Source organism: Chaetodon auriga, chromosome 4, assembly GCF_051107435.1.
Source record: "Chaetodon auriga isolate fChaAug3 chromosome 4, fChaAug3.hap1, whole genome shotgun sequence".
Taxonomy (NCBI): Eukaryota; Metazoa; Chordata; class Actinopteri; order Chaetodontiformes; family Chaetodontidae; genus Chaetodon; species Chaetodon auriga.
This window is the reverse complement of record NC_135077.1, coordinates 8661511-8682389: the sequence shown is the minus strand read 5'-3', so window position 1 is coordinate 8682389 and position 20879 is coordinate 8661511. Positions and strand designations below refer to the sequence as shown.

The 20879-nt window shown below is 42.5% G+C and overlaps 2 protein-coding genes across 3 annotated transcripts; one reads left to right on the top strand and one right to left on the bottom strand.

Moving 5' to 3' along the window:
- Nucleotides 1-131: 131 nt before the first annotated feature.
- On the bottom strand, nucleotides 132-11474 carry tecrb (trans-2,3-enoyl-CoA reductase b). 2 transcript variants are annotated; one of them, XM_076727792.1, is made up of 12 exons: nucleotides 11335-11474; nucleotides 8240-8290; nucleotides 4440-4491; nucleotides 4269-4313; nucleotides 4058-4161; nucleotides 3861-3976; nucleotides 2899-3004; nucleotides 2679-2751; nucleotides 2528-2571; nucleotides 2311-2368; nucleotides 1572-1660; nucleotides 132-1315 (listed from the first exon to the last, which is right to left on the bottom strand). In XM_076727792.1, the coding sequence occupies exons 1-12, from the start codon at nucleotides 11347-11349 to the stop codon at nucleotides 1142-1144; spliced, it is 927 nt and encodes a 308-aa protein (XP_076583907.1). In that variant the 5' UTR covers nucleotides 11350-11474; the 3' UTR covers nucleotides 132-1141. The 2 variants fall into 2 exon arrangements, with proteins under 2 accessions (XP_076583907.1, XP_076583906.1); XM_076727791.1 differs by lacking the exon at nucleotides 11335-11474 and having other exon boundaries at nucleotides 8240-8481.
- Nucleotides 11475-13737: 2263 nt separating this feature from the next.
- dnajb1b (DnaJ heat shock protein family (Hsp40) member B1b) lies at nucleotides 13738-16617 on the top strand. The gene is made up of 3 exons (XM_076727790.1): nucleotides 13738-14128; nucleotides 15313-15926; nucleotides 16054-16617. Exons 1-3 carry the CDS (start codon nucleotides 13909-13911, stop codon nucleotides 16285-16287), a joined length of 1068 nt encoding a protein of 355 aa, XP_076583905.1. The 5' UTR covers nucleotides 13738-13908; the 3' UTR covers nucleotides 16288-16617.
- Nucleotides 16618-20879: the final 4262 nt, after the last annotated feature.

Sequence of the window (20879 nt, the reverse complement as noted above, 5' to 3'; positions counted from 1 at the left end):
GATAAATCTGCATGAGCACAAATCCCATTCACTTAAAACTCTGTATCCTTATACAATGCTCCAGTAATCCCAGACAGGAGTGGTGGTGGTGGCAAAGTCTGACACCTATAACACATAACAAGGCAACAACATTTTGGTTTACCATTTTTTAATAAATTACTTCAAACATCAACAAAATTCACTGCTGTCATGGTTTCAAATTTAGATGAATTGCTATCAAAACTGAACAGTTGAAGCTTTGCTGAGTATCACCAGATGCAGATGCAGCACCTAAATAACAGTATTAGATGACATAAGCGTGGTTATGCATCGTAACAGTATTATATATAGTACATCGTTCAGCATGCACTGGGTTGTTGGAAGGTGGCGACCGCTCTGGTAACTCTATGCACAAAGTCATTTAACCAATCAGCATTGGTTTGTTTGGGGGCAATAAAAAAATAGAGCGAGTGTAGCGTTTTACATTTTCACTCAACACGACAGATTGCAAGCAGGAGGGGAAAGACACAATGTGGCTGAGGGGGGACAAGGAAAAGGGGACGGGGTTACATTCCTCCATTCTGCTGAGTTCAGTGCAGATTTCAGAGGATGGAAAAAGAGAGGGCTCCCTCTAACACTGTTAACCCTCTTTACACCTGCTATTAACATGCATGTTGGGTGATCCAATCACAGGTGGACAGCAGTAAATACAGGTACGAACACCCACCAAGACACACTGTGAGGTGGTCTGGGACGCAGGTGGCCATATCTGTCCTAGTGTAAATCGTAATGCGTCCCTGACAAGGACGTGACAGGAACATACCTCATCAATGCAGGGTCTGGTGGTTGTTTTGGTGACAGCGCACTAGTGCTTGAAAATACGGAGAGCGCAGTTGTACGTGGAGTACAGGTTCCTTTTTTGGCTTGTCCTGTGCTCATTTGCAAGTCACAAATGACTTTGTTCTGCCAGTGTGAACAGTTGGAATAGCGTATTAGTCCTTGAAACATTATTGTGTTCTTGGCAAGCTGGTAGCCCGGCTGACTGACTGGATCATCCAAGACGCATGTTAATGTCAGGTATAAATGGGCTGTCATTAGGGCTGGGGTGGAGAGGGCGGGGCGGGGGTGTACTTGACTCCTACAAGGGGGGGGGGGGTGTCCTCTACAGGATGAAGGGCAGGATGGGTGAGCGGAGAGGAGGGTAGTCGCGGAACTCCTTCAGGTAGCTGCGGTGCTTCCCCTTGGCCCAGACAGTCATCTGGATGAAACCCACCAAGGTGAAGAAGGCCACCGGCAGGCACTGGGTCATCAGGGTGAAGCCAAGCCAGGAGCCCAACTGTCAGAGGAAGAAGGGGGGGGCTGTTACATGTACACTAAAACCACAAGAGGGCAGCAGCCGCGAGTTTAACTCACAAAACCTTCAGCGTATGATGACGCGGTACAAACATCTTAACAAAGGATAATACAACCAGATGCACCGAGGTTAAAACTTCCAGCTGTGCAGTAAATGTCACGTCACTCCCCACTCTACTTTCAATGCCACCATGTTCATGCGGAGAAAACTAGCCATCACTTGATGAAGAAAACTTTACCTCATAGGTGTAGTTGGGGCAGGAGACCAGCAGGAAGATCCAGGTGAAGGGGTTCTTGGTTGGATAGGGAATCTTCCTGGTTTTAGAGCCTGGATTTAGGGGAGCAAAAGGAAGGTAATGTCAAAGAAATGTTTTTCCTAAATCAAGCTACTTGGTCCCATGTTTACATTTTGCTCCGACAGATATATTACTCTGTTATTCTACATTGACTGTAAATACCACGAAACCCGATTTTCTCTACAATCCTCTTACTATGAGTGATGGGGTCCACAAGATAGGTGGGGGAAAAGTGCTGTCACATATTTCTATGTACAAATCAGGATTTAGAAGTATCTGTAACTATGATTGTTGCTTGTTTAGTCATAAATCTTTTATCAAAAGAGTGATACTTATTAGATTAGTATTATACTAATTATTACTGTAAAATTGCAATTTTCAGGGTCTTTCATTGAAATTTACTCAAAAGCATGTGACTGATTCGCATCTAGTTTTCTCTTCCAAACATGACCCAAGAGCTTGTTTACCACAACAAATATCCCACTTTTATGTGAATGAACCATAAAATGTCATAAATCAATTAAATTCTTAAGGCAAAACAGAAAGCATCCTAGAAAATGATGAGCTTAACATTCACTGTGGCCTGAACAGCACAGGTGTGTAGGTGTGTGTGTGTGTGTGTGTGTGAGAGTGTGTGTGTGAGTGAGAGACAGGGATGTACAGGTGTTACAGGTGTATGTACCTGGTGGACGAAGGTTCCGAAGAGCAACGTGGATGGAAAAGTTGCCGATCTGACAGAACTGAGAAAACAGTAACACGTTGATTAATACTGCGTGTGTATGCAGAGCAAAAGATAACAAAGGATTTCATGTGACATGTTTGTTTATATTTATCAGTCAAAGCAAATGAAAGGCTCAATAAACTACAGAGAAACGTGTGGAGGATAGAAACAGTCTCACCAAGAATATGATGAGGGCCAGTCTGATTTGTTGCTCCCCGTAGACTGCAACCAGACACGGTTCACATGAGTCACGATGAAAAGGAGTTCCAATTAGTAATTAGTGTTGAGTGTATGGGTGTGTGTGTGTGTGTGTGTGTGTGTGCACTCACTGGGGGGGGTGTACAGCGGGTGGTTGATGTAATAGGCCATCCATGCCGCAAAGCCCCAGTAGTAGCTACAGTTCTGAAATGGAGAACGTGACAGGAACATTATCACTGAGTTATCACCCTCACGGCGGTAGAAATCCATTTTTACTCGATGCAACCAACATCAAACCCTTTGCACGCGTTAATGTGAGGCGAGATGTTTGAGCAGGACAGTGTGTCTCACCTTAAAGATGTTGCGTAACGGCATTGTCCCATGAGAGAAGCGATGGACAAACAGCGTCTCCAGAAGCCTCTTAATGTAGTGGAAAGAGTGACACATACAGGCGAGACTGGGAAAAGCACAGAGACTTGCCTTCAGTCGAGCTACTCACAAGAATTACTGCCTCATGACTGTACGCCTCCACCAACCAGTGCAGTTTACGCACACGTCTGAGCAGGCTCACGCATGTAGTGAGGACTCTGAAGACTTACAGAAGATCTATACGATACATAAATATCCTCCCACTCAGAACAAAGGACCGACAATTTCATTATCTTGTCCAAAAACTCTCCACATAAGACTTTGAGTTATGGCTTTAATTATATGGAAGGAGCATGGCTTAAAGGAAAAGTTTGACATTTTGGGGAAAAATGCTTATTGGCTTTCTCAAAGTCTTAATTTCATAGACAAAGTAAGAATATTCCAACGTGTTTTTCTGAAGCACTCATATCAGTGTCAAATGTTTTATTGGTTGAAAGTTGTTACATCAGTGTTGGTGCATTAATGTCTTCCTTTAATAGAACCGCTCTGGTCCTGATGTATCAAGAACAGAATAACCGTTTCACGCCTGGTAACCAGAGCCTTGCTTATACTTTAATGCCTGTTGATTCGTGATGGGGGACAGTAACTAGATCTGTCAGTGGGGTCTCCACTGGGTTTGAACAATGGGATGATAATCTTTCCTTCTGTTGAACAGCAGGGATACGACTGGCCAGAGGTGCTTAGAGAACAATTGGTCTGTGGCTTCACATTTAAGCCACAGACATGAGAGTGGTATCAATCTACTCATCTACCTCTTGGCAAGAAAGCAAAATTTCACTAAATATCAAACTATTCCTGAAAGTTGAGACATGCTGCGAGCAAACCACTGCGGGACAAGACGGCTCTGCCTAACCATTTTATGAAGGTGTGCTGGAGACACTCACTGAACGACCCAGTGTTTACTGGTGGTGAAGTCATATTTGGGTGCGTAGATGAAGGGAACCCTGAAGTAGAACATCAGATAGATGACCAGAGGACCAGTGTACTCTGTCAGGAAGACCTGCGAGAAGAGAAAGGAGGACAGCATAAGTCAGACAGTCCAGCTTTCACTGTGTTCCAGTCATTGGTCTCTGGTACTCACTTTGACCCAGCTGATCTGGGCTCCCAGGTCTCTGAAGTAGAAGGTTGCTGTGGTTCCCACAGGGAGATGCTGCAGGACATCCTCGTCCTTCAGAGACTTCCCCTCTGAAACATGCACACACGTTTACTTCATGGGTAAATTACGAGTTGGGCTGGTGAGATGAGTAGTTTAAGTTGAAGTTCACTGATAGACCACGCTGTGGCTGACTTACTGGGGTCGAGGCGGATGGACTGTCTGGCTGGGTACCACTGAGGATCTGGAACAGACAGATAAGTACTTCACACACATCTTAAAACAGGACATCAAGTATTTCTGTGAGCAGCTTGAAGATCTTAAATCAGATTTATGAGGCTTTAGTCGCCTGCAGAGAGATGGCACTCACGGCTCTTGTGGAACATAGACTTGATCTCCCCAATAGTGGCATTTGGCTCGACCTACAAATAACACCACAATAAATAAACGGAGGGACATGTACACACATACACACAAAGGAACAGATAATAACCCTGTTTTCCATTCATGATGGTGATTAGTGGTAAATTTAGCTCTGGCTGTGTCCACACACCCCATGGACGAGGGATATTCAACAGCTGGTATTAGGGTTTCAAAGCACCACGGCGCGCGCACACACACACACACACACACACGCATAACCACAGCCAAAGTATACGACCTTGTGCCAGGCTGCCAGCTATGGCCCAACTACCCCAAATATAAACACAATGACAACAATACAGAAACATGAAGGAGCACACAGGCGAGTGTGGACACACACAGCTGTTGAAGGTGGGTTAATAAACGTCATTTCCACCAAGCAGCCTGCTTCAGTTCACTTCCTTAGATATTAGGATGGATATTTCTGCATTTCCATTCTCAAGCTAGATAGAACGTAAGAACCACTCCACTCTGTCGCTCTGTTGAAGGACCCAGCACACTGATCGGATACTTAAAGGTGAAGCTACAAACGCTGCAGTCTGCTGATTGGTCAGAGAGAATCGGAGCATAAGAGTCGCCTCGCTCCGATGCAGGATTCCCCAACCTGACAGGACAGATGGGTTGTTATAAAAAAAAAACATCTGGGAAATCAGAAGATGGCGACACTTTCAAAAAATACTGGGCAGTTGATTGGAGGAACCATCAGTCTATCTCCATCTATCATGAGCTAAATAACCAATCAGATCAACAAACCATATAATGTTGTAATAGGATTCGTGCTGAAGCCAGTTGGGAGAAGAACGAAACCAAATTTTCCACGAAGAGCAACAAACAAATTTGTCTGTGGTGGAAACAAACAGATCTATAGTGTAGATAATACAGAGCAGTGAAACCTCCTGGACGGAGGCTGAGGCGGGTAAATCAGAGTCATCACCACATTCCCATTGACCAAACAGCTTTAACGGTTTAACTTGAGGCAGCTTACACACTACACACTGAGACTGAGACTCTTCTCTCGTGGACTAACAACACCACTGTTTTCAAACTAACTTTTACTGATTTCTTTGAAATATTGTCCATCCGAGGCCTGAGATGTGTCTTGAGTGAGGAGCTCAGCAGTGAGTCTATAGGCAGCAACATTAACTTGTGTGACATGATGTATTTGGAAAGGTGTTTGACCATTTGAGTATATGTTTTCATAAAATACTGAGGGAAACAAACATATTCAAAAAAATATTCCAATGAGCTCCAAGCAATCAGATCTGTACTTAGTATTGGCACACAACCTGAGCTGAGGTACTGCTAAAGAAAAAGTTGAATCAGTGCAGTCCTACTTACATCCAGTTACTGAGACCCAACCAAAATAAATAATTAAAAGAAAACACTATCTGGATATTCCATCATTATAGCACCTCGGACATCAGCATCAAATTTCTCCCAAGCCTTTGACATTCATCGATTCACTGACAGGCTTCTCAAAACACTTTAGCAGTGAGTTGATATTCCCCTGCTGGCCTGGACTAGGAGAGCCACGATGCTTTGGTGACATGTCTTCCTGTGTGCAATCACAACGTCTCAGAAAAGGTGAGACATAGAGGCAGACTAGTGTGAGAAAATGCATATTTTTCAGTATGCACGTGTTTCTCTGAGGCTCAGCTCCTCGATAAGATAATCAGCCAACACTCAGATAGCACTGAACAAAATAACAGAGCACATAAGCAAGTTCACGTCTCAGACATGCCACTGAAAATCACTATCAAGACACTAAACCATAAACCAGGAATCTGAGCCAAGGACAAAGTTCATAGTTCAAGTGTGGCTGAACCCACGATTCGAGGTCCAGACATACCCACAGCAGCACTGCCCTGCACAAACAGTGTACGAGTGCTAGATTATCTTAAAACTGTTTCCTTTTCTGGTATTTCAACTAGCATTTTCTTAATGGCTGCACTCATGACAGCAGCTCTAACAGATCAAAGAGGCACTGTGGTGAACAGATTCACATTCTGTGATCATTTCCCTCACTGATCACGCTGGACCCACCCAGAGTGAGCTGTAGACGTCCGCTGCTGTAATCGACTTGGCTTCTGTTCGTGTTGCCCTGAGCACCGCAGGCCATTTTCAGCAGGATGACATCACTGAGAAACCACCTCTCCGTGACCCCACAGGGGTTAGTTTAACTCTGCCTGCTTGAGGAAGCCAGCCTCCCAAAGGGCCCCCTGTCCAGATCCAGGTCTTACTGTCCTTTCTGTGAAATTTCCTCTCCAAAAGGTGTTAAGTTTGCACATGCTATCACCATGGAAACTCTGATAATCTGACAATAGGGTATAATCCTTCAAGGACAGATTTTCTTACTTGAGGAACACCCTTTGATCTGACAGACTAACACCACTGTAAACTTGGCTAATGCAACCCTATACACTAACAGGCTTCACACCAACAATGCACTAAACCCTCCTAATGCAGCAGCACTGACTTGCAGGCCTGGCACCAACATATTAAAGCCATCTAACACAACAATAATAAAGCACAGGCCAAGTCCAAATGACTGTAAATGTACCTGGTTAAACAATCGGCTTAGACATCCTACCAAAACAAACATGGCTAATACAACAGCGACACTTTAATCCCGACTGTGAGCGTATCGCTTAATATCACTCTGGCAACTCACCAAATCTGACTGAAGTGCAAACCTTGGTGTAGTATTACATCTGTAAAAGAAACAGAGCTTGTCTGCCTGACGGAGACCTTGCTGGTCAAAACATCAGCGGGAGCTAACAAACTTCTTCTTTTTCCTATGTTTGCTGCTTCTGTAATGCACCTGTATCCAACGGGGGTCCCTTGACCACAGTTTAAAAGTCTAAACCTTTTTAAATCTCTGGGATTGGAGCAGCTGGATTCTGGCTCTCCATGCAGGGAGGGGGATACATCCTGGGACTCACACCTCTTCTCTACCACACTTAGCTCTATTGACTTCTGGGGGCCATAATGAAAATGGTTAACAACAGGCACCATATTATGACAAAGTGGTGTACTTTCAAACTTCTATCTAAAGTGAGGTTTCCTGGTATATTTCCTGAAGTCTCGAAGCTTAATAATCAATATCACGAATATCTCAAATAATATATATTATGGATGTTATAATACCACAAATGACACAGCATCATTCTGTAGGATCACATTTCATACAGTCCTCTTTTGTGCTCATAAACACACCTGCATTTTGGAAGCCATTGGTTGTGGTTGTGTTGCGATGCCTTACAATATAAAATGAACTCTACCTGAATTGCACAGAATCAGCAGCTCGCCAATGGAGTTGAAAATCTGACTTTGTAAACTTCACAGAGGTTGGATTTGATGGAGGGTTGTCATATTGGTTTGCACAGTTCTTTATGATATTTTGTCTACCTCCTGCATGTGTGCCTGCCAACAGCCCCTTCCTCCCCCAGATAACTGCACCCAGCACTGTTGTGTGTCTCATGTAGAGCGCCAGTTACAGTTACTACAGCGGCTCATATGTTCTAGAAAAAGCCTGACTCACGTACACAAAGATCCTTTACTGTAATACCCAGACACACTGCACCTGTTGCATTTAGTAAACAGACCCACAACACAGGCACAGTTACAACTAAATGTGCACATACAGTATTTAAAAGGACTATTTGCAGAGCTCAGGTTTGAAAAGTGTACTTAAACTTCCAATACTGATAAAACCTGTTACAAATCCATGCAGAAATAAGTTCTTACCTTGTCCAGGAAGCAGAGCTTGTCCTTGGTCTTGGCATCCAGTATCTCCACCTCAAAGAAAACAACAGCCTTTTTAGCTTTTTTAGCAGGTTTGCGTTTGACCGGGGCTTGAGCTGGCAGCGGGGCGGCCACTGCCACCGCCCCGTTGGCCGTCTTTTTACTGCCTGTGGCCTCTAGTGCTAATGTATCCATGTCCACAGTCCTCCTCCTGCACTCGGTTTATTCCCTTCTTCCCCTCACTCTTCGCCTTGGTACTTGTCAGTCTTCTCAACAGCCTATCCAAGATCCACGCCAAATCATAGAGGAGAGGGGCTGTACTCAGCTGTGGAAATAAATCTGCCCCCCCCCGCTCCTCCCTCTTCTTCCTCTCTGTCATCCTCTCACTCTCCCTCCCACTTTGCCCCTCTCTCATTCCTTCACTTCTGGTGCACTGCTTTATTTAACTACCAGCCGACCCCTGGAGTGCAGACATATGCCACATGTGTGTGCACAGTTGCATACACAGAAATGCCCGGTATCTCCCTGGCAGACTGTCTACAGTATATCATCTGTGTATATCTCATGAGGGAAACTTCTAGAACAGAGAGCAGAAGCTATATTTCAGAGCTGCAGTGACTTGGTTTTGAAACATAACTCCTCCTTAAAAAGGGACACCTGATGACCCATAACACCTCTCAACCCCTGGATAAGTGGGAGGATGGAGGAGAGGTATTATGACCAACAGCCTCCCCCGTTTCCTACTTTGACCCCCTCTCTTCCTCTCCCAAGCTATATATAAACGTCTATTGCTAACTCTGCATAACAAGCCTACTCCCTGAAGACCTCCCAACCAAACTGAGCGGCCAGATCTGTCAGTCTCTCACACGGGGAGTCTCTCTTTCCTGCCAAGGGGTGATAATACTCCAGACTCTGAGGGATTAGCTGGGGCATTCCCCTCGGTGAAGCCCACCCGACTCCTCCACTGACTAATGACGAACACTCGGGATACAATTTCCATAATGAATGAACGGTATATGACAGATAGGCACAAATGGTGACATGGACTTTCATGCAAGCACTATAATGAATATACAGTAGTAATTTTCTGTTATGTAAAAGGTCACCGTTGCTTCCATCAGCTTTGCCCAAACGTCAGATTTAGACAGGGGCCTGGACCATGAGCATCCAACGTACCTGACACAAATTTGGATGTTTTTTGGTAGACGCACCTGATGGCTAAAATGACTACATGATGCAGGTTTTCACAGCTTTGATTCACCATGTCACATGAAATTGTTTAAAAGCTAGCATGAAAACTACATAAAAATAGAACTATAGGGACTTATCACGTCTGTATGTTTCTTTATTTTGGTTGTCTCAGATGGCGTGTAATTCATTTTTATCTCATTTAAACATGCCCCTCTAAAGCTTCAATGAATTCGCTCAGCGACCTTTTTACCGTGCCAATGAAAATCCACATATGCTCAAGTAAAGCCGGACACATGACACTGTGGTTGAGACTAACAACCACATCTCAGCTGTCCGTGTGCCAGGCATGCCCATTGCCACTGTACCTCCCCCATCTCATCTATATAAAGCCTCTGTCTGGCAGTGACAGTCTGTCCTGGTAATGCACTCCGGGGTGACGGTGAAGCAGGCAGAAATAAGCTTTAATTGCTTGTGAGGGGACTTTGCCTGTATTTTTGCTGGTTTTGCCTGAAACTCCTATCTCAAGGTAAGAGATCATTTTGAAATCTGGAAAGGCTTCATGTTCAGACAGATTACCAAACAATCTGGAGATGTTTCATTGGTCTGTTAAGTGTTTTAATGCACAATGCTGGACACTCATTGCATAAGCAAGACAGATCACTGTGAAAGTAATGAAGCTCTCTGGTGCTATCTGGTGTAAATGCAATGAAAATCAGAATAAACTGGTCTAACGAATCAACTGGAATACATTTACAGTTTGTTTGATACTGTGAACACTGTAACAAAAATAAATATGTATATAAATAACAATTAGACCTACAAACTAATTTGCTTAAGCATTTCTGTTCAGTGTTGGATTTCTATGTTGTGCCCTTAAAGGATGCAATTTGGAGAATAAAAAGCATTATGATTAAATCCATACATGGACATTTTCACTTAATTTTATGAGAGCAGTGAAGAAGGCACCAAAAAAATGAACTCAAAGAGCGTCTGTTTGCACTTGTGTAAGCTTTTATCTCCTAACATGTGCACTGGTTACGGTCATAGTTCAGCCATTTTTCATGATTTCAATGACGTTTTGCCCCTCTTAGGTTGCGAAAGCCACATCTATCAAGTGAGGGAAGGGGAACTGGAGCAGCCACTGGTTGGGTCAGTTTCTGTTAGACTACTTCAGATCCTGTCTGATGGGTTTTGGGACTGGTGCTCATGAAACACTGTTAACACTTGGAGAAGCTGTGAGTGCTTGCAGGAGTACAATGGCAACACTCACCACGTTAATGATAAATAGGCCTTTGTGCAGAGTGAAGCCCTAATGTTTCTGAGACAGACAAATCATTTCTTACTGTCTTTTGCTCCTATGTAACGTTAAGTATCTCTCATCAACTTAGGGTCTAAACCACAAGGTTAAATTTGACAGGGCTGACACTGCGCACTTGACGGCTCACCTGCATTATTGGGTAACAACATGATAAGAAACGCCATGCGTCATTCCAGCCAGAGATGGCGATGGTGCAGAGTTTCAGCCTGCACAGAGGGCTCGCTGTTTAGCTCAAACACACACGCGTTCATCTTACCGAAGACCTAACAGATGAATAATGCACGTACAATTGGTCACAGTTCTGTGTGCAGCATGGCTTTCAGCTGTGATTTTAGCCAATACAAGTGTTGATTTCCATGTGCGAGAGCCCACAAATCCCCGGTTAGAGACACCAGCCCGAGACAGGCATTACTGTAACAGCGTGCGGTCTTCACTTGTTTCTTAACGTGTTTAAAGCACTAAATTTGACATTTCGTGTGGATTTACTCGGATAGAAATCACGGGAGAATTACGAATTAGTCTCATTAATTAAATTCTGGCACCTCAACGCGCCCCATTCACGGTTTACAATTTCATAGACACTACCTACCTCGTAGTGCTTCATCTTGGCAGTTGGAACTCCTTCCTTAATGTCCCAGATGAGTGACAGAGCCTCCTCCAATCAGCGGAGTAATATGCACTGCTGAGGCCACGGTAGCCGGGCGCTGCTTCACAGAGCAGCCTCCAATCAGCGGGGTAACGTGCGAGCGCTGAGACCACTGTAGGCGGGAACTACGTCCGCGCCGACGCCAATCAAAACCAGCGTCATTCAGATGATGATACACTATTATCTGCGACGTAGCCAATGAGAAGTGAGTAGACGCAGAGGTCGCGGCTATGCCAACATAATTGGATTTATCCATATGGTTAGGGTGCTTTGAGGGTTGAATAGCAGCTCTGTTTGTTTGTGCGCATGCTTACTGGGCCAACTCGCAACTCCCTTCTTAATCCGCATAGAAAACAATTTGTCTGCCTGGTGACTTTTCCCGATTTAATTAACAAGCTAAATGCCATTATTTTTCTCAATCTCCTTCTCAACGTTATGCTGTTACATTATGTAACAGTATGCTTGTAAATGTATGCTTTCTCTTGCAGGAATGCATCTATGTGTGCAATTGTGTTTTCTTTTTGTATAACGGAACATAAATAAAGTTTGCCATTTACGTGGTATGCTGTCACTTTATAATCTCAAACCAGAGCCAGTACTGATTCTAAGGGAAATTGTCAGGCTGTTTATGTGAAAGACAACACATTTTAAGGGATAACAGATTGGACACATCCAAACATAAAATGGTGTATTCCCATACGGGTGTTACAGATAAGCCTGGCCTGCTGGTCATATATCTCCAAAGGTGCCATAATTGTCACTCCAATATATATTCTTAAATACACAGGGATACCTGTACGTAGATAATTTGAGCTGATACCCCAAAACATACAAAAGCAAGAAGCATAACTTTTAATTAGGCCTATGCTTTGTAAAACAATATTGTTTTAATTTCCACCTTAAAAAAAAAATAAATAAATAAAAAAAAAAATCCTATGTGCGATTTGGGTGCGTCTGGAGAGCTGCTAACACCTGCAGTGATATTTAACATGTCTCATACCTGAAAAACTGGTTTTGCTTCACTTGACAGAGACAAGTATTCCATACAAATGGGAGTCACTACTTTACCAGCTCATTTGAACTTTGTAATGCAAATTACTGATTAAGCACTTTTCTGAGAAGCCATGCTGTTTTGCTACATCCAAATGCTCGTTTCATTTCTTTTTCCTGAACATGTTTTCTAATTACATACCATCATCCAAAGGGTTTACCATGTTGTGTAAGACATTAGTGTGCAATAGCAGAAGTGTCTGTAGGTGTACACTGAATCTGAAATACTGCCTTAATAAAGTGCAACTTGTACACTTGTCTCCATGTTTTTGCCTTGTCTTTTGTTATGCATGACCATATTACAGAACATGAAACAAAATGGAAATGATGGCCAATATTTATGATATTACATATATATGATATTTTTGGTTATACCCATTAACACAGAAAGGGGTTGCTGTTGAGACTGCAGCCTAAACTGTCCAAAACCATCTAAAAAATAGGAGAAAAGAAGTCTGCGGAGAAAGCACTGACAGCTGCTGATTGTGAGGACAGACAGGATGGACATTGACCTGAAACATGACGCACCATTGATAACATGTTTAATAAAACACCACAAAGTAAGTTTACAGTTTTGGCTGAGTCAGCAGCAGCTGAGCGGGGTGCAGCTTTAAATATGCCTTGATTACATGGATCAAACTGTTCATCATGCTATAATATTGTTTCCACACACCCTTTATATTTAACCTCAAATAACAGGTCTAAAAAAAGTGATCAGATTAGACATATTCATTTTGGGACCATGGCCCCAAAAGGTAAAGTGGCACAGTGTTATGCCATACATATCCCTCCTGTGGAGTGCATGACCAGCCAGCATGAAGAGGATTTAGCAGTCCTAAATCTGGGACACACCCAAGCATAACAAAAATCTCCAGCTGGTAATATATTTACCTTTCCAATTTGGTTTGATAGGAGACAGTGAGGGCAGTCTGTCTTTTTTTAAATTTTTTCTTTATTTTTTTTTTAAGGTTTGGACTGTTTATTGTGGTTTGTTTATTGTTCATGGCATTAGCTGTGACTGCTTGTGATCTGGTCTGCCATATCATAAGTCATGTCCATAGGGACGTGTACATTTAAGCATAGAACAGTTTTCTTTTTTCAAATTACTTTGTAAATAAAATTAAACATATTGCGTGCTTGTTTAAACAAAAGCCTCTGTCTACACGTTGCTGACCCGCTGTCCACACGTTGTTGTTGGTCGACTGATAAGCATGGTATGTTCCTGTCCTGAAATATTTCCGACAGCTTGTGAATGCAGCATGGCGGACGTCCCGCTGGGCGTGTCTCAGCTCAGCGGTGACAGTTGAGACTGTTCGGGCTGGTTATGGAAAACTCTGGAAGTTTCTGCGCGGTTTATAAAGAAAATCTGGAGGGCGCAACGCTCTGACTTGGGTCAGACCACGGACTGAGGACGTGCTACCGAAGTTAAACAGCAACAACTTTAACATATACCCAAGAGGCAACTGAATGGTCAAAATGGGTAAAGACTACTACGACATTTTGGGAATTAAGAGAGGAGCATCGGAGGACGATATAAAGAAAGCTTATCGTAAGCAGGCTCTGCGGTATCACCCCGACAAAAACAAGTCACCGGGAGCCGAAGACAAATTCAAAGAAATCGCCGAAGCTTACGACGTTTTGAGCGACCCAAAGAAAAAGGACATATACGATCGTTATGGTGAAGAAGGTAAGGTTTACTTTATGAAACATTTAACAGTGTCATTCAGTAGCCAGTGTTAGCTTTACGCCGCCATTCTGTGGATGTTAGTACCGTTAACTCAAAAGGTAACGATATCAAGCATATAGGAGACCAAATGGACGTTAATGTTAAACTCTGTGTCATGGCGCTTCTTGCTCCCCTCTGCTCTGTCCTTCACCCACGGCTTGTTTCTGAGCCAGGAAGGGCGAGGCATCGCTGTCAGGAAAACTCACATTACATGTTCCTACAAGAAGTCAGAGACAAACTTAATCCGAAAATCGGTAAAACCTTCGTTCAGGAGATGGACTGGAAGAGTCTGTTTGTGACGTCAGGAGGGGGCGGGGACTGGCGTACGACGTGCTCGGATGTTTCAATGGTGTTGTCACAGAGTCTGTTGATTGTGGTGCATGGTAACCTGACAGGTGTGACAGTACTACAGAAATGTACTGAAATACTTTATCATGATTATTATTAGCTGCTTGATGACCGTGGTAACTAAAGGGATGACACAATGGTTAAAAATAGACACGTAGATGTATGTGAGAAATTGATTTGTGTCCTGTATTACACCTGAGATTCTAACTCCTGACTGTGGATGAGAAGTCTCTCCAGTATGTCGCCCGATATATTACCATGGCAACAACATTATTTGGATCAACATTCCACAGGTTGTCCCCATTGAACAACAGTGTTCACTTACATCAAAAGATTAGCAAATATTACAGATATGATTGTAACAGTTTTGATCAACACTACAAAATGTGCAAAAAGTGTGCACAAAGTGTGCAAGTCATGTTTGTCCAGTGGAATCATATCAAACACATTGACCCGTCTTTTCCATACAGTCAATATAATTAATACAGGTATGAATTTTTTACATTTTACATTACTTTTACATAACATAGTGTATAAACACACTATGTGTCAGCATTCCAACATAGTAGTGTATGTGATACTTTAAAAATTCATTTATAAAAACAGCAAAACTTAGTGAGTGTTGAATGTAATATTGTTGCATTACAAATTGTAGGACTTGACATGTGATGGCAGCAGACTTCTCCTTTATGAACAACATCTCTCTATAACAATAAAACACAATAAAGGAATGCACCACACAAAGACTGTGTCCATTTTAGGGATAAATGTATTAACCTATTGTCTCTCTCACTCAGGTCTGAAAGGTGGAGGCCCCTCAGGTGGTGGTGGTTGTGGTGGTCCTGGCACATTCAGCTATACCTTTCAGGGTGACCCTCATGCCATCTTTGAAGAGTTTTTTGGTGGACGTAACCCCTTTGGACAGTTCTTTGGTGCCCGCAATGGAGGCATGGATGAGGACATGGACACAGACGACCCTTTTGCTCGCTTTGGGATGGGGGGTGGTGGAATGGGTGGTGGAATGGGCGGGTTCCCTCGTTCTTTCAGCTCTGGTATGGGAGGAATGGGCAGTCACAGTAGCGTTGTGAAGAAGCAGCAGGACCCCCCTGTGGTTCATGAACTCCAAGTGACCTTGGAGGAAGTTCTGTCGGGTTGCACTAAGAAAATGAAGATCTCTCGTAAAAGACTTAATCCTGACAGGCAAACGCTACGGATAGAAGATAAAATCTTGGAGGTGCAGATAAAGAAGGGGTGGAAGGAGGGCACGAAAATCACGTTTCCCAAAGAGGGGGACCAGACTCCCACGAACATTCCAGCTGACATAGTCTTTGTGTTGAAGGACAAGCCACATTCGACGTTCAGACGTGACGGCTCTGACATCATTTACCCGGCGAAGATCTCACTCAGAGATGTAAGTAAAGATTACACTTTCAAGTGCTTGAAGGTAAATCCAAATTGTTATCAGCTGAAAATCACGAGCAGAATGAAGTTTCTATTAGTGCCTTTTCATGATCTTATTTTCCCTTTTGTCCCATCAGGCCTTGTGTGGCTGCACAGTCCACACACCCACCCTGGAAGGCAAAACGTTGACTGTCTCAACAACAGATATCGTGCAGCCAGGGATGAAGCGACGCATCAGCGGTGAGGGGCTGCCTTATCCAAAACGCCCCGATCGTCGAGGCGACCTAATAGTGGAGTTTGAGGTCAAGTTCCCAGAAAGGCTCAGCCAGAGCGCCCGGGACACTATCGCTCAGGTCCTTCCGCGATCTTAAACAAGACCAAGTGACCTCTAGGACTTTACAGTTATCACACCAAACTGCCAACTGTCAGTCATCACATGGACATGCATGTGGAGTTACACCAGACATAGAAGGACAGAATCCTTGGATGGGGATGGGATTGTCAACTGTAATGTAAAAACCACCTTGGGAAAATGCTGGCCATGAATGACTGCAGCATTTCACAGGATACAATGTAAATATGAATGACATTGATGGGGGTTTGGTTTACAGAATAAAAATATATTTTGATGAAAATAAGTATTATGTATAAAATGTATGTGCGCCCTCAGTGGGATCTTTTGTTGGTAATAAAGGTTCTCTAAGAAAGATGTTTTCTTTTTGTATGCAATTGCAACATGAACATGTGCACTGAACAGAGTTAAGAGAAAATCCTAAAAAAGTGTGTGATGATCGAGAGAAAGATTTCTGGACAGAGAAGCCAACAATTTTGGATGTGTGGAAAGATTTTCTATTACACCTATACAGAAACGAGACTGGTGCTGTAAACATTTACCAGGGTGGCCTCACAGTTTGTTTTCTCTGTTCTCCTCTCTGTTGCTAACCTCAGTACACACTGTTTAGATATTTCAAAAGGATCTCTCCACATTAAAGTGTACTGGCTGCCTGGCTGTTTGACATCACGTGTTCATGTTTCCACATAACACTTGTCTAAGTTGCATGTTGGACAGAGATTTGCATCAAACTGGTTCTGATGTTACGAAGTCATACTCATGAGTGCAGGTCCTCAAGGAATAGTCTGGCATTTAAGAAAAAAGAAAATGCTTGTTAGATGACAACATACCTCTCTCATATCCGTCTATTCATTATATTACTACAGCTTGTCGTACAAAAACAGGAAACAGGCAAGCAGCTCGTGTGGCTAACCACCCATAACAGATTTTTTTTTTTTTGCATCAATTAAAAAGGAGATTTAATGTGTTATGAGTTTTAAAGATGCTAACAGGCATGTTTTTTTTTTTTTTACCTTTTCACAAAGCCAGGCTAGCTGTCTCCCCTGTTTTCACTCTTTATGCTAAACCAAGCTAACTGGTTGCAATCTCCAGCTTCATATGGAACAGACACGTGAGAGCAATATGAATTTTCTTATATACCTTTCTACCAGAAAGCCAATACTTGTATTTACCCAAAATGTTGAAGTGTTGGACTCAGATACTCAGGTGAGCACAGAGAAATGTTCCCCCCCTTTTTTGTGAATGAATTCTTTTTGTGTCATTCTGCACAGTGAAGGTCAAACCTTGAGGTAAAGTACAAACAAAACATGTTTTAGTGAAGGTTTTTCAGCTAATACAATCCTATCACTTCTTGTACTGTCATGCCTTCTTAATTTATCACATTTTCAGCCTGGGGTAAAGCTAACTCTAAAAACTAACTGAGCGAAGCGATTTTCCATGGTATCTTTGAACGAACTTAAGCCTGCTTTATTCAGCTAAATTTTCTGAAATCTGCCTGATATGCTGAAGCAAGTGGGGTTTGACTTCGTGAGACAGACCTCAGACTGCCCTCTGATACCCGTGACACAGTCAGCAGACAGCTTGTTGAGCATGATGCCTTCTAGCTTCATGAACTGTTGATGCACAAACAGAGACGGCTACAAGAGCCTGAGCACACACTGAAACACTGAGGAGCTTATGCCGTGTCACAGCCATGAGCTGATTCTTGAGAGCAGAGTGACAGAGAAAAGGGGCTTGAGACCAACAGCATACTGTGCAGAATATAGTCTGTGACAGCACTGTGAAAAAAGGATCATTCTAAAACAGAATCATGACCATTTACTGAAAACACCCGCTGCAGTGTTTGAACAATCACATCTTTGTAGCTTTTCTGGATATTTAAAACGCTGTTTTATGGCTCTGAATCAGATGACAAATTGGCAGTAGACTGCTGCATCTTATCTGACTCCTCTGGTTGGCTGGCTAAGTTTCCTTTCTTCTTGGTTTTTCAGCTGGATAAAGAATGAAGATTCATCAGCTCTTCATTTTTTTCATCCTCTCAGGTGGGTTTTGATGGATTTTAGCTGAGATGTATGGTTTATTTGTAAAAGTTGCATTCTAAAGTTATCATTAAGTTATATGTGAAAGGGAAGAAATCTTCAGCCTCTAATTGATTTGAAAAAATGTAAATGTACTGATGCATCAGTACATCTTGGGTGACAATAACAGGAACTTTAAAATTGTGGCGGCTGTTTCTACCAATTCCTTAAACTTCGAAAATCATTTTCTTTTATGGAATCTGGGGTTCATTGAATCACTATTCTTACTGTTTTACCGACAAGAAAAACAATCGATGCGACAGTTCTACTGATTATAACAACTGAAATGTTGTTGTTTAAAACTGTCCTGACATGTAACAAAACCATTGAAACAAGGTACATCTGGTCACTGAGAGGTGAGGACACACAAAATGTAACCACGACCGTCTTGCCTCAATTCCATATCTCCACTATTTCAAACATCTTATAAACAAAATATTGAAACAATTTGAAAAACCGACGTATCGGTGCATAACTGTGGGAGTGATCACATGCAGTTGAACAGCCCATTACACATGAATAAGACAATTTTAAATTAACTGATGACTTCCATTAGTAAAGGATACTATAAGAACCCAATGATGAAACAACAAACTGAGGGCAAACTTGCTTGATTTTACAAATTAATTTACAAAGTTTGAGTGGAAAAAAATTCTGTGGTTGCATGGTATTGATGAAGTTAAGTAAAGCTAACAGTGGAATCAGTGGAAACAGTGGAAGCTCATTGTTTAGCTGTTTTTACTGTTGGTTGGCTCTAATTGCACTGTGTGCAGTAAAAAAGCACAAACAGCGGGCAGACACAGTTAACGAGCTGGTGATCATAGTGGGACACTGAAAGAGACAAGTATTTCCCTAAGGAGTTGGTGGAGACCAAAAACAGAGCTAAAATGAATGAATATTGGACTTATGTTTGCCAGGTTGTTGCTCTCACAGAAGCAACTTGCAAGCAGATGTGCTGTAGTCACGAGTTCATATGATTTAATGAGCCTCCCTGTCAAGCAACTCATCCACATTTCATGTCAATCCATCCAACCATAGTACTGTAAATACTGTAGTCAACTTTGTTTTATACTCTAGTTGTTTGTGTGGAGGCCCCAGCAGTGCTGGAGGTGAGCGGCCATGTTGGATATTACTATTACTCTTAAATGGTAAGTTTTTGGTTGGATGCATAAGCAGTCTTGCAGGTGATGGAATATTTTGAGATAAAAGTATCTTCTATCTATGGACTGTATATCTTCTTTAAACACTAAGGCAGTAATAATATCACGAGAGCACACACACACACACACACACACACACACACTCAGAGCATTCCTTGCCAGTCATCCTCTGTTCTGTCTTCTCAAAGCCTCCACTGTTCTTCCTGGATCTCCTCCCTCCACCACCACCACCCTGCAGACTGAAGCACAGACTCTGCCCCGAGGCAGCTTGCCATCCAGGACCGCACCATCACCAGCAACCCTGCCCGCTGCAGAGGAGAAGACCAACCAGCGAGCAGCAACCAAATTCACAGGTATTTCACAGTTTAGCAGCTGTTCTCATGAATCTTAATAATGATGGTTTTGTCAGTTTGGGTAACGGAGTCCTGCTGCTGCTTCTCGTGGATGTTTGAGCTTCACTGTTCAGGATGATGTCTGTGCAGAGTTTGACACCTGAAAGCTGTTTTCACATGAATCTGCCAAAGGGGGAAACTTTCTCTGTGCCCACCTTAAATTTGAGTTTAACTTGATGATTTTGTGACATCGCAACTAATCTGGAAACCACATTCATAAATTCTGGATTTCCCAGTGACTGAGAAGGAATTGGTGTGCGTTTTTTTTAAGATTTACTTTTAATTTTTAACGAGATTGCTGATTTTTTTTTGAATGGAGAAGTCTTATCAGCCATTATTCAAAGCAGAAGAATGTGACATAAGTATTTTTTTATAAACTGTACATATTGTACATGTACATGTACACTCGTGCAATCTCTGGATATGGTGTTGGTAGTTTTTCTCATAAGAATATTGGCAATAGTATTTTTATGGGCAGTAGATTTTTTTTTGGAAGTGTGGGATCAATAAAGTTTTATCTTATCGTCTATGTGTTAAAACGTGTCAGCAGGAGATTTTTTGGTCACGCTTAACTAACAATTTGTTTTATTATTATTATTTTCTAGCCAACATTTCTGAGGACTAGCATCTGGATTATTTGTCAGCATACATTTTTTCTGGCTTACTTATTTTCCTCTTAGTTTTAGGAAACCAGCACTGTATGCAGAGTGGATTAAACCTGAGTCATAGAATCTAAAGGCCAAACAGACCCCGGTGGCCTCATAGTTCAACAGTTACTAGTAAAGTGTTTGTTATAGCTCCACCATCCACCAAGATCTGACTGCTGTGAGTCAGATCTTACTTCAGTCTGTAACATTTCTTATCAGCCCAACAGAAACCTCATGAGATATCATAACAAAGATATTTCACCTTCCCTCCAGGAGGTGGCTCACTACCATAAATTTCAGGTAGTTGGATGTACTGTATGTACAAAGAGCTCAT

What these genes read in the sequence shown, in the direction of transcription:
- dnajb1b (XM_076727790.1), top strand. Translation starts at nt 13,909, where the DNA reads ATGGTCAAAATGGGTAAAGACTACTACGACATTTTGGGAATTAAGAGA. An exon ending in CGATCGTTATGGTGAAGAAG is followed by an intron (nt 14,129 to 15,312) that starts GTAAGGTTTACT and finishes TCTCTCACTCAG; the next exon opens with GTCTGAAAGGTGGAGGCCCC. An exon ending in CGAAGATCTCACTCAGAGAT is followed by an intron (nt 15,927 to 16,053) that starts GTAAGTAAAGAT and finishes TTGTCCCATCAG; the next exon opens with GCCTTGTGTGGCTGCACAGT.
- tecrb (XM_076727791.1), bottom strand. Translation starts at nt 8,431, where the DNA reads ATGGATACATTAGCACTAGAGGCCACAGGCAGTAAAAAGACGGCCAAC. An exon ending in GTCTATGTTCCACAAGAGCC is followed by an intron (nt 4,314 to 4,439) that starts GTGAGTGCCATC and finishes TGTCTGTTCCAG; the next exon opens with ATCCTCAGTGGTACCCAGCC. An exon ending in GCCCCAACTACACCTATGAG is followed by an intron (nt 1,316 to 1,571) that starts GTAAAGTTTTCT and finishes TTCCTCTGACAG; the next exon opens with TTGGGCTCCTGGCTTGGCTT.